The sequence below is a fragment of the Bos taurus genome, chromosome 3, assembly GCF_002263795.3.
Source record: "Bos taurus isolate L1 Dominette 01449 registration number 42190680 breed Hereford chromosome 3, ARS-UCD2.0, whole genome shotgun sequence".
In the NCBI taxonomy this organism is placed as follows: Eukaryota; Metazoa; Chordata; class Mammalia; order Artiodactyla; family Bovidae; genus Bos; species Bos taurus.
In genome coordinates, this window is record NC_037330.1 from 59,970,661 (window position 1) to 59,983,665 (window position 13,005).

At 36.7% G+C, this 13,005-nt stretch overlaps 1 protein-coding gene across 3 annotated transcripts in view; it reads right to left on the reverse strand.

Annotated features, from left to right (window-relative positions):
• The window catches only part of PRKACB (protein kinase cAMP-activated catalytic subunit beta), a 142,831-nt gene that overhangs the window by 87,380 nt on the left and 42,446 nt on the right, over positions 1–13,005 (reverse strand). The window contains exons 1-2 of one of the 3 annotated variants that reach the window (XM_059881732.1): positions 708–734; positions 456–599 (exon numbers count right to left, since the gene is read on the reverse strand). In XM_059881732.1, coding sequence (XP_059737715.1) covers position 456 — 1 coding nt within the window. In that variant the 5' untranslated portion in view covers positions 457–599; positions 708–734. 3 annotated transcript variants of the gene reach the window in all.

Sequence of the window (13,005 nt, forward strand, 5' to 3'; positions counted from 1 at the left end):
CATTTAAAAATAAAATATGGCAAACATAATAAAAATTTAATTATAAATTCAAGGGTTCTTTTACCCCCTTTTGAATTTTAAGGCTTAAAATGTATGACATTTAAAAAAATAAACTGATTATCTCTCAAATGTAAGCATTTCACTTTTACATAAAAACAAAAAATAGAAACAAAACTATAATACACACTAGAAATTTAAATCTTGCAGAAAATTTTCCCACTGATACTCAATTTAACTGATTGTATTTAAAACAAAACCATGAGCTATATGATTCAGCTCAATTTATAATCAAGTTTTTGTGGATTTTTTTCAACTTTACCTTGCAAAATATATTTGTGCAAATTACAAAAAAGACAACTAAAAAACACCCCCATAGTTCTCTGAGTGATTCTAAAACTCCAATTAGTATTTTAGCTTCTAGTTACAATGTATCAAAAAACAAAAACAAAACTTACTTGATCTGTCCCATAAGGCAGTATGTTCAGAGAAATGAAGGCTGTCATTTTCCAGAGCTGTTTTCTGATCATGTGCAGTACCTTTGGAGTGTCTATGAAATAATCGGCTAGCAAAACCTTCCAATTTCTGAAGAGCAGTAGTACCTGTATATTGGTTACAGGGTACTTCTCTGTAAGCTGCCATTCACGTGTATTTACACTTAACTTATCGTAACTGAAAATATTTCCAGAAGGAGCTCAACAACTACTTACACAGAAGCTAAGAGCTATGCATGTGTCAAACTTCCTGTTTGCAGAGTATTCAAACCACTACTGCTGTTCTGTTTCCTGTTAATATAAAACAGCACATTACTGAGCCTTAAAACTGTCCAACTAGAGATGAAGATTTTAAAGACTTGCAATATCATCCTAAAAGGGTCTATGTTTGAGTGTTTTAATACTAACACACAGGTTAATAAGAACATTAAATATAAAGCTTTAAATACAAATAATAAGCTGAAAAAAATTTTAAAAAGAAAAACTATTTAAACATACATTACAACCCTATATAAATAACTGAAGGTCAAACCACTCTCTGAATATAATGTTTAAAAGATTGTATGGTTTTTTCCCCCAGCAAATCAGCTAATACAGACTAGTATAGACTTTATAGATCCTTATAAACAGTTAACTTTTCATTGAAAACTGGTATGGAACAGATATTGCAAAACATTAAAAAACAAACATAACTTTTAATGAAAAAAATGTGAACTATAATTTAAAAAACCTCAACATTGCTAACTCACTGACTTAAATCTAATACATACAGAAATTACAAAAACTTAGTATGGTAGTTGCTGCTGCTGCTGCTAAGTCACTTCAGTCATGTCCGACTCTGTGTGACCCCATAGACGGCAGCCCACTAGGCTCCTCTGTCCCTGGGATTCTTTGCTTACCAAACATAATTTGCTGACAAGTGGACATCAGCAGTACATTTTAAAACATTCTATGATTTGAAAAAATATTAAGATTTAAAATATATAAAATCAGTCACAGCAAGAAATTTCAATTGAGAGGGAAAAAATCCTTCTAGTTGACTGAGATATGTTCATTTCTAGACTTGACACTGAGGATTGCTCTTACCTGATCTCTTGATTTAGGGATCTCACTTTGAAACAGCTCCTTCAGGTAAAAGTAAACTGTCCATTTGCACAAAAAAGTAACCTGTGACATTTAAAAATGATTCGGGGTATTTGCCTTGTGACATTTTTATTTAAGGATGATAAGGGGGGAGGAAGGAGCGAAAGGAAAGATCTTTTAAAAAAAATCAAATGGGAGATGGAAGGGTGACTCGAGAGGGAGGGAATATGTGTATACCTATGGCTGATTCATGTTGAGGTTTGACAGAAAACAACAAAATTCTGTAAAGCGATTATCCTTCAATTAAAAAATAAATAAATTATAAAGTAATCTATCAAAAAATCTTATGATTTCCTGCCTACTGCTTAGCAAACAAAATAAATAGAAACAATAATGACAAGCAGAATAAAAAGGAATAATATGTAATCAAATTAGGATACCACACACACACACACACACACACACACACACGCATACAAAGGAAACACTGACTAATGCATTTTGCCAAGAAAGAGCTCATTTGTGTACATTTTATTTGTGCAATAAAATTAGTACCAATCTAAACAAACAGGCAACAGTATCTACAAGACCAAACTTCTTAAATTGTAGCTTTCTGAGAAATGTGTGTATATAATAGATAATTTCTTTATTAACAACCGACTTTACACAAAACACACCATCAACAGGTGTCTACAGTCTTTAATAAACATCTATAGACTATTAGAGAAGGCAATGGCACCCCACTCCAGTACTCTTGCCTGGAAAATCCCATGGATGGAGGAGCCTGGTAGGCTGCAGTCCGTGGGGTCACGAAGAGTCGGACATGACTGAGCGACTTCACTTTCCTTTTTCACTTTTATGCATTGGAGAAGGAAATGGCAACCCACTCCAGTGTTCTTGCCTGGAGAATCCCAGGGACGGGGGAGCCTGGTGGGCTGCTGTCTATGGGGTAGCACAGAGTCAGACATGACTGAAGTGACTTAGCTTAGCAGACTATGAGCTGTCTCTTTATGGGTGTAAAGTGGATAAAATTCCTGAATCTTTCACTTGCTTTCTTGGGATAAATTCTATTCATCCTCAAGGCTCAGCAAAGATGTCACCTCTTCATGGAATGTTTCCCACACATTTCCTGGAAAAGTAAACTGCTCTCTCCACTGTTTCCAATAATCTTGGAATTTTGTGTTAAAATTTGTTTATAAATTTATGTCTCAAATTGTGCAATGCACATATTACATAATAAACATACATATAAAAGTATTCATTCATTTTTAATAACTTAAAGGTCTAAGTAGAATCAAACACTTGAAAATATTTTACTTATGATAGGATCATATTTGTAAATTATCCAACAACCACCTAGCTGTTTATATATAGAGACAACAGCAATGGAAGTAATGTCATTTAACTTCTCTATTTAATCTGTTACAAAATTTTATTCATTCTTTGAGTTTCATTTTTATTAGTGCAAATGTGGATTTCTAAAATAACTTCTTTTCCCTTCTTCCAGCCACTCCTTGCAATCACTCATCTCTGACATATGAACCTCCCCAAATATTACACTCACAGTATTCCCTTGCCAAAAGTACAAGCTAATTCTAATATTTCAGCCCAAAATATTTGTTTTTAACACATGTCTAGCTAGACAGATCCAACATTGCTGGAGTTTTGTACAAATATTCCAGATTTCTAATTATAACACTCAGATTAATTTATTTAAAGCAATGTATAAACTTTATAACAAAATTACCATAGGAAGGAGGGGGAGGAGGTGGAGGAAGCAGAGAAGGGAGTAATCTTCAACATTTAAAATTTATCCTTTTTCTTCAATAAAACTCTTTTTTATGTTACAAAGTCCTTATAGAAAGCAAAATCTTTAGTCCTTACAGCAGTATTTCTATATATAGTAATGTGACCAGGAAGCTGTTGTTATATAAGTACTTAGGCAATTTGATTCTTACTACAAAGAACTCTACTGTCATCTACTGCTAGAAAGAAATAACTACAGCTTTAACTAAAACTGAGTTTCTTCATAATTCAAATTAATCTTAAGAAGTATTTTGCTTGTTACCCTGATAGTATCTTCATAACCTGAATTTGTGCTAAGATGTCTAGCCATCTACCCAAAACTTGCTGTAACAACATATCTTATATTCTATTAATAGTTTAAATAATGTATGATAATAAATTATACCAGGGCTTCCCTGGTAGCTCAGATGGTAAAGAATCTGCCTGCATTGCTGGAGACCTGGGTTTGATCCCTGGGTCGGGAAGATCTCCTGGAGAAGAGAAGGCAAACCACTCCAGCATTCTCGCCTGGAGAATCCCATGGACAGACCATGGGATCACAAAGAGTCTGACATGACTAAGCGACTAACACTTTCACTACGATAATAAAACTACAGAGTAATCAACCTAGAAGTTATAAAATCTTTACTATTCATTCTGCATTAATTCTAAAATTCATAATAATTTTCAGAGTTGAACCTCCTTTGATTGCCATATCACAAAATATTGCTTTATTTCTGATGTTTAATAATAGTAATGATGATACCTTACATTTACAAAAACCTTTTACAACATATAAAATGGTTTCCACTGATTTCAAAAGAAGCAAACAGGACAGGTATTATTATCCTTATTTTAAGATTAGAAAACAAACATATAAAATATTAAGTGACTTGCCAAAAGTCACCTATGTCCTCTGCTTCCTGCTGCTGCTGCTGCTAAGTTGCTTCAGTCGTGTCCGACTCTGTGAGACCCCATCAAGGTTATCTGTACTGACAAAATGATTCCCACAGTAAAGACTTTTTCAAACAAGGGTAGGGAAGTAGAGATTAATGGCTAGTAGGAGATGGAAATAGTTTCCAAAGTCTGAGATTCTGCTACGAGAAAATGTTCATTCAGATGGTTACCTTATTAGCCATGCAATTTCACTGTCCACATTTATGTTTATAATCATGTTGGGGCCAAGTAGAACTATATACTTTAGAGTTTGAAGGTTAAATTAAAAAAAAACAAACACGGAAGCATATTTGATACGTAAATAATATATCTGCTGCAGGCAGAGAGGAAATGATATGACCATGACCCCTGCTATACAAACAAAGGTTTTGGAGTAATAGTTTTGCCTTTCCCAAAATGGATTCATACCTTTTATAAGTGAATTCAACTATTTAAGACTGGCTGATTGCATTTAGCACAGCATAACAACAGAGGTTCATCCATGTTGTGTTTTTCAATAGCTTACTAATTTTTTATTGACTAGTACTCCACTGTATGGACTTACCACAATTTATATATACATGTACAATCAAATTGCCTTTGCACCTTTGTCAAAAATCAGTTACCCATAACTGAGTAGGTCTATTCTAGATTTTCTACGTTGTTCTACTGACCTATGTGCCAGTTCTTTCATCAGTGGGATACTGTGTTGGGTACTGTATCTTTTAAGTAAGTCTTCAAACTGATTGTATAAATCTTTCAACATTTTTTTGTAAATTGTTTTGGCTATTATAGTTTCTTAACTTCTCTATATAAATTTTAAAAGTTTGTCCATGTCTACAAAAAGAATGTTGCTAGAACTTAATTGAGATTGTTTATTGAGAGAAATGATAACAAGAGGTTGAGTCTTTCAATCCATGATCATATCGTATCTCATTTTTCAGGGCCTTTGGTTTCCTTCATCAATGTTTTATATTTTTCAGCCTACAGATCCTGTACATATTTTGTCAGTCTTATACCTAAGTACTTACTGCTCTTTAATTGGAGCTATTATAAGTGGTACTTTGAAAGATGTTTGCAGCTGTTCGTTGCTAGTATATTGAAATATGACTTATTTTTGTATGCTAACCTTGTGTACTGGAACATGGCTAAGCCCACTTATTAAGCTTTGGGGATCTTTTCCTTTTGTAGATTGCTTGAGATTTTCTTTGTAGAAAATTGTTACCTTTGAACAGATACAGTTTGGTTTATTTTTCCTTTTTAATTCCTTTGTTATTTACTTTTCTTGCCATACTGTACTGCCTAGGACTTCCGGGAACACGTTAAACAAGTGGTAAGACTGAACATTCTTGCCTTATTCCCAATCTTAGGAACAAAGGGTTCAGTTTCTCATCATTAATTTTGATGTGAGCTGTAGAAATTTTTTGTAGATGCTCCGTACTGAGATAAAGAACTTCACTTGTAATCCTAGTTAGCTGAGTGCTTATATAAAAAGGATGAATTTTATTAAATGGTTTTTCACATTTGTTGGTTTGATCATATGGCTTTAGTCTTCTTTAGTCTGCTAATATGGTGGATAACAGTTACTAATTTTCAAACATTCAGAAAATGAAGATCATGGCATCCGGTCCCATCACTTCATGAGAAATAGATGGAGAAACAGTGGAAACAGTGTCAGACTTTATTTTGGGGGGCTCCAAAATCACTGCAGATGGTGACTGCAGCAATGAAATTAAAAGACGCTTACTCCTTGGAAGGAAAGTTATGACCAACCTAGATAGCATATTCAAAAGCAGAGACATTACTTTGCCAACAAAGGTCCGTCTAGTCAAGGCTATGGTTTTTCCTGTGGTCATGTATGGATGTGAGAGTTGGACTGTGAAGAAGGCTGAGAACCAAAGAATTGATGCTTTTGAACTGTGGTGTTGGAGAAGACTCTTGAGAGTCCCTTGGACTGCAAGGAGATCCAACCAGTCCATTCTGAAGGAGATTAGCCCTGGGATTTCTTTGGAAGGAATGATGCTAAAGCTGAAACTCCAGTACTTTGGCCACCTCATGCGAAGAGTTGACTCGTTGGAAAAAACTCTGATGCTGGGAGGGATTGGGGGCAGGAGGAGAAGGGGACGATGGAGGATGAGATGGCCGGATGGCATCGCTGACTCGATGGACGTGAGCCTAGGTGAACTCAGGGAGCTGGTGATGGACAGGGAGGCCTGGCGTGCTGTGATTCATGGGGTTGCAAAGAGTCGGACACGACTGAACAACTGAACTGAACTGAACTGAAACCAGACTTGCATTCCCAACATAAATACCTCTTGGTCTTGGTGTACTATTCTTTTTCTAAATCGCTGAATTCAATTTAGTAATATTTTATTAAAGATTGGTATATGTTTACAAGATATATTGTTTTGAAGTTTTATTTTTATGTACAGTCTTTGCATGATTTTGACATCAGATTAAGAAAGGCTGCATAAAATAGAGGATTCTTTTATTGAATTTGTATTATCTTTTTTTATTAGAAGGATAATTGATTTACAGAACCTAATTGTTTTCTGCCAAATATCAACATGAATCAGCCATAGATTTACATATGTCCCCTCCCTCTTGAATTTCCCTCCCATCTCCTCCCCCATCATATCCCTCTAGACTGTTTCAGAGTCCCTATTTGAGCTCCCTGAGTCATACAGCAAATTCCCATTAGATATCTATTTTATTTATGGTATTGTAAGTTTCCATGTTACTCTCTCCATACATCTCACCCTCTTCTTCCTCCCCTCTTCCCCATGTCCATAAGTCTGTTCCCTATGTCTGTTTCTCCATTGTTGTGCTACAAATAAATTTATCAATTCCATCTTATTAGATTCCATATATATGCAGTAGTATACGATATTTATCTTTCTCTTTCTGACTTACTTCACCTCTGTATAATAGGCTATAGGTTTGTCCATCTCATTAGAACTGACTCAAATATGTTCCTTTTTTTGGCTGAGTAAGATAATCACGTTGGTGTGATCACTCACCTAGAGCCAGACATCCTGGAATGTGAAGTCAAGTGGGCCTTAGAAAGCATCACTACTAACAAAGCTAGTGGAGGTGATGGAATCCAGTTGAGCTATTTCAAATCCTGAAAGATGATGCTGTGAAAGTGCTGCACTCAATATGCCAGCAAATATGGAAAACTCAGCAGTGGCTACAGGACTGGAAAAGGTCAGTTTTCATTCCAATCCCAAAGAAAGGCAATACCAAAGAATGCTCAAACTACCACACAATTGCACTCATCTCACGTGCTAGTAAAGTAATGCTCAAAATTCTCCAAGCCATGTTTCAGCAATACATGAACCATGAACTTCCAGATGTTCAAGCTGGCTTTAGAAAAGGCAGAGGAACCAGAGATCAAATTGCCAACATCCGCTGGATCATGGAAAAAGCAAGAGAGTTCCAGAAAAATATCTATTTCTGCTTTATTGACTATGCCAAAGCCTTTGACTGTGTGGATCACAATAAACTGTGAAAAATTCTTCAAGAGATGGGAATACCAGACCACCTGATCTGCCTCTTGAGAAATCTGTATGCAGGTCAGGAAGCAACAGTTAGAACTGGACATGGAACAACAGACTGGTTCCAAGAAGGAAAAGGAGTACGTCAAGGCTGTATATTGTCACCCAGCTTATTTAACTTATATGCAGAGTACATCATGAGAAATGCTGGACTGGAAGAAGCACAAGCTGGAATCAAGATTGCCAGGAGAAATATCAATAACCTCAGATATGCAGATGACACCACCCTTATGGCAGAAAGTGAAGAGGAACTAAAAAGCCTCTTGATGAAAATGAAAGAGGAGAGTGAAAAAGTTGGCTTAAAGCTCAACATTCAGAAAACGAAGATCATGGCATCCGGTCCCATCACTTCATGGGAAGTAGGTGGGGAAACAGTGGAAACAGTGTCAGACTTTATTTTTCTGGGCTCCAAAATCACTGCAGATGGTGACTGCAGCCATGAAATTAAAAGACGCTTACCCCGTGGAAGGAAAGTTATGACCAACCTAGACAGCATGTTCAAAAGCAGAGACATTACTTTGCCAACAAAGGTCTGTCTAGTCAAGGCTATGGTTTTTCCTGTGGTCATGTATGGATGTGAGAGTTGGACTGTGAAGAAGGCTGAGCGCCGAAAAATTGATGCTTTTGAACTGTGGTGTTGGAGAAGACTCTTGACAGTGCCTTGGACTGCAAGGAGATCCAACCAGTCCATTCTGAAGGAGATCAGCCCTGGGATTTCTTTGGAAGGAATGATGCTAAAGCTGAAATTCCAGTACTTTGGCTACCTCATGCGAAGAGTTGACTCATTGGAAAAAACTCTGATGCTGGGAGGGATTGGGCCAGGAGGAGAAGGGGACGATGTAGGATGAGATGGCTGGATGGCATCGCTGACTCGATGGACGTGAGTCTGAGTGAACTCTGGGAGTTGGTGATGAACAGGGAGGCCTGGCGTGCTGCGATTCATGGGGTCGCAAAGAGTCGGACACGACTCAGCGACTGAACTGAACTGAACTGAAACTTATTTTAGAATAGTTTTAGATTTACAGAAAAAATTGCTAAGATACTAGTACAGACAGGTACCATATACCCAACATCAGTTTCCATTATTATCAACATCTCACATTAACATGGTAGATTTGTACAGTTAATAAACCAATATTAATACCGTATTGTTACTAAAGTCCAAAGTTTACTCAGATTTCCTTTTTCAGTTTTTACCTAATTTCCTTTCCTGTTCCAGGATCTCCTCTAGGATACTGCATTACATTTAGTGTTCAAGTCTCCTTAGGCACTTCTTGGCTGTGATGGTTTCTCCAACTCTCCTTGCTTTGATGATCTTGACAATTTTCAGCTTTGGTCATGTATGTTGTAGAGTATACCTCTGTTGGTATTTGTGTGATTTTTTTTTATGATTAGCTAGGGTTATGGTTCTTAATAAGAGGAAGAGGACAACAGAAGCAAAGTTGCATTTATATCATATCAAAGCTATATACTATCAACAAGGCTTATCACTGTGGATGCTGACCTGGATGCATTGATCACCTAGCTGAAGTAGTTATCAGTTGACTTCACTTATAATTACTTTTCCCCGTTTCTTTCCATACTGTACTCTTTGAAATAAACTCACTATGCCCAGGGCACACTTCAAGAATAGGGAGTTATACTATCTCATTGAAGGCATAGTGGAATTCTGCCTAGGAAATGTATCTCTTCTGCCTATTTATTTATTCAATCACTTATTAACATCAACATGAACTCATGGATATTTATTCTATACTTTGGACCCTAATCCAATACTACATTATTTTGTTGTTAAAATTACTCAAGCTTTGAGCACTGGAAACTCAATTGCCTCTATGTCTTTTGACACGTAATCGTGTGTGCATACACACATGTGCATGCATGCGTATTTGAGCACTTACTTATTTTCTACCACTATAAAATGCTGCCGCTGCTGCTAAGTCACTATAAAATGGGCCATGCTCATTTTCTGTACTTACTGCTCCAGTCCCCAAATCAGTCATTTCTCCAATAAGCCCTACTTCCTTTACTAGAGCATAGTATTAGAAATCAAGACTTTCAAACTAGGTGTGCTTACAGCTACTGGGATGTTGTTGCTTCCAGGCCCTCTTAGCTGTGAAAGAGAGAAATGTATGTGAATACTAACATATATGTATATCCATTTTTATAAATATTTCTATATGTAACCACCTACATCTAAAGTAAGATAAACATAAGTTCTTCCTGGTACTGCTAACTCTAATTCATTACTCTACAATTCATTTTAGCTTCCTCCCTTGCTTACCTGAAAACTCCCACTTCAATAGTGAAACTTGGCTTCCACCATGAGCCATCCATTTACTTACTTGTTTAATTTCAGTATACACACATGGCAACACCAGCATTGTGAATATGATCCAGTTAAAAACGTTATCCCCATGGGAAACAACTTTATCAACCAGAGTACACTACTATGCAGTTTCTTTAGCCTCTGCTATTAGAGACTCTACTTACTTCCAAATTTACTTAGGTCAGCACCTACTGTGTCATGTTTAGTGAAGCTGTTTCACACATTTGTAATACAGTTAGAATGTTTTCTCACATTCTGCCTTTCATTCTTGGATTCCTCAGCCTATTAAATGATTTCTTTTTAATTTTGCGTACATTAAAGTTTACTCTTTGTACTTCAAAAGCTATAGGTTTGAATAAATACATACTGTCATGTATCCACAATTATGCATCATACAGAATAAACTACCACCTTAGTATTAATAAATCTCCAACACATCCCTATCTTTGGCACCTCCTGACTTTTTTTTTATAATTACCAGAAATTTGCCTTTTCCAGAATGTCATTTAACTCAAATCATACTCCATAGAATCTCTCAGACTGTAATCACTTAGCAGTATGCATTTAAAATTTGTACGTATCTTTTTGTGCCTTTACAGTTCATTTGTTAATAATCATTGAATAATTTTCCATTATATGGATATACCACAGCTTGTTTATACATTTACCTACTGAAGGATATTTCGGTTGCTTCTAGTTTTCAGCAATCATGAATAACACTGCCACCATCTTTCATGTGCAGGTTGTTGTGTGAACATAGTATTTAAATCTCTGTAATAAATTCCCAGGAGTGTGACTGCTAGATTGTAGAACGACTATGTTTAGCTTTCCAAGAAATTGCCAAAATGGCTATACCACTTTTCATTACTACTAGCAATAAAAATGAACTTCCAGATGATCAAGCTGGCTTTAGAAAAGGCAGAGGAACCAGAGGCCAAACTGCCAAAATCCACTGGATCATCAAAAAAGCAAGAAATGTCCAGAAAAACGTCTATTTCTGGTTTACTGACTATGCCAAAGCCTTTGACTGTGTGGATCACAACAGACTGTGGGAAATTCTGAAAGAGATGGGAATACCAGACCACCTGACCTGCCTCTTGAGAAACCTATATGCAGGTCAGGAAGCAACAGTTAGAAGTGGACATGGAACAGACTGATTCCAAATAGGAAAAGGAGTACATCAAGGCTGTATATTGTCACCCTGCTTATTTAACTTATATGCAGAGTACATCATGAGAAACGCTGGACTGGAAGAAGCACAAGCTAGGATCAAGTTTGCTGGGAGAAACATCAATAACCTCAGATATTCAGATGACACCCCCCTTATGGTGGAAAGTGAAGAGGAACTAAAGAGCCTCTTGATGAAAGCAAAAGAGGAGAGTGAAAAAATTGGCTTAAAGCTCAACATTCAGAAAACGAAGATCATGGCATCCGGTCCCATCACTTCATGGCAAACAGATGGGGAAACAGTGGCTGACTTCATTTTTTTGGGCTCCAAAATCACTGCAGATGGTGACTGCAGCCATGAAATTAAAAGAGGCTTGCTCCTTGGAAGGAAAGTTATGACCAACCTAGACAGCATATTAAAAAGCAGAGACATTACTTTCCCAACAAAGGTCCATCTAATCAAGGTCATGGTTTCTCCAGTAGTCATGTAAGGATGTGAGAGTTGGACTATAAAGAAAGCTGAGCGCTGAAGAATTGATGTTTTTAAACTGTCGTGTTGGAGAAGACTCTTGAGAGTTCCTTGGACTGCAAGGAGACCCAAGCAGTCCATCCTAAAGGAGATCAGTCCTGGGTGTTCATTGGAAGGACTGATGTTGAAGCTGAAACTCCAGTACTTTGGCCACCTGATGCGAAGAGCTGACTCATTCGAAAAGACCCTGATGCTGGGAAAGACTGGGGGCAGGAAGAGAAAGGGACAACAGAGGATGAGATGGTTGGATGGCATCACCAACTCAATGGACATGAGTTTGTGTAAACTCCGGGAGTTGGTGATGCACAGGGAGGCCGGCGTGCTCCAGTCCATGGGGTCACAAAGAGTTGGACAAGACTGAGCGACTGAACTGAACTGAAGCGCTAAAAAGTTCCTATTGCTCTGCATCCTTGTCAGGAATTTGCAGTTGTGTGTGTGTGTATGTGTTTAATTATTCTAATTCTAAAAGATGTACAGTGGTATCTCATTGTTGTTTTAACTTTCAAATCCGTAGTAACAAAGTTAAGCATCTTTTCATATGCTTATATGCCATCTTTAGGGAATTTAGATGATTATTTTTTCCAGTGCATGCATTCAAGGTTATAAATTGCCTTCTAAGTACTGCTTTTTCTAAATCCCCCAAATTTTGATAAGTTGTATTTTTATAATAAAAAATTAGTTCAAAGTTTTTTTTTAAATTTCTCAAGACCTCGTCTTTTGACCCATGTATTACTTAGATGTATGGTCTGTAATTAACTTCCAAGTATTTGGAAATTTTTCTAGCTTACTTTTTATAATCAGTTTTTCATTCAGTTCCATTGTGATCTACAAATATACTTTGCATGAGTACTATTTTTTAAACTTTCAAGGTGTGGTATACAGCCCATAATGTGCTCTATCTTGGTGAATTTTCCATGCAAGTTGGAGAAGAATGTAGATTCTGTTGAAACGACAAAATCTACATTCTGTTAAATATGTTGTTGGCATATTCTATACATGTTATTAGCTCAAGTTGACTAATTGATAGTGTTGTAGGTCATCAACATACTTACTGATTTTTATGCCTGCTTGGCATATCAAGTATCAAAACAGGGATCTAAGTCTCCAACTATAATAGTGCATCTGTCT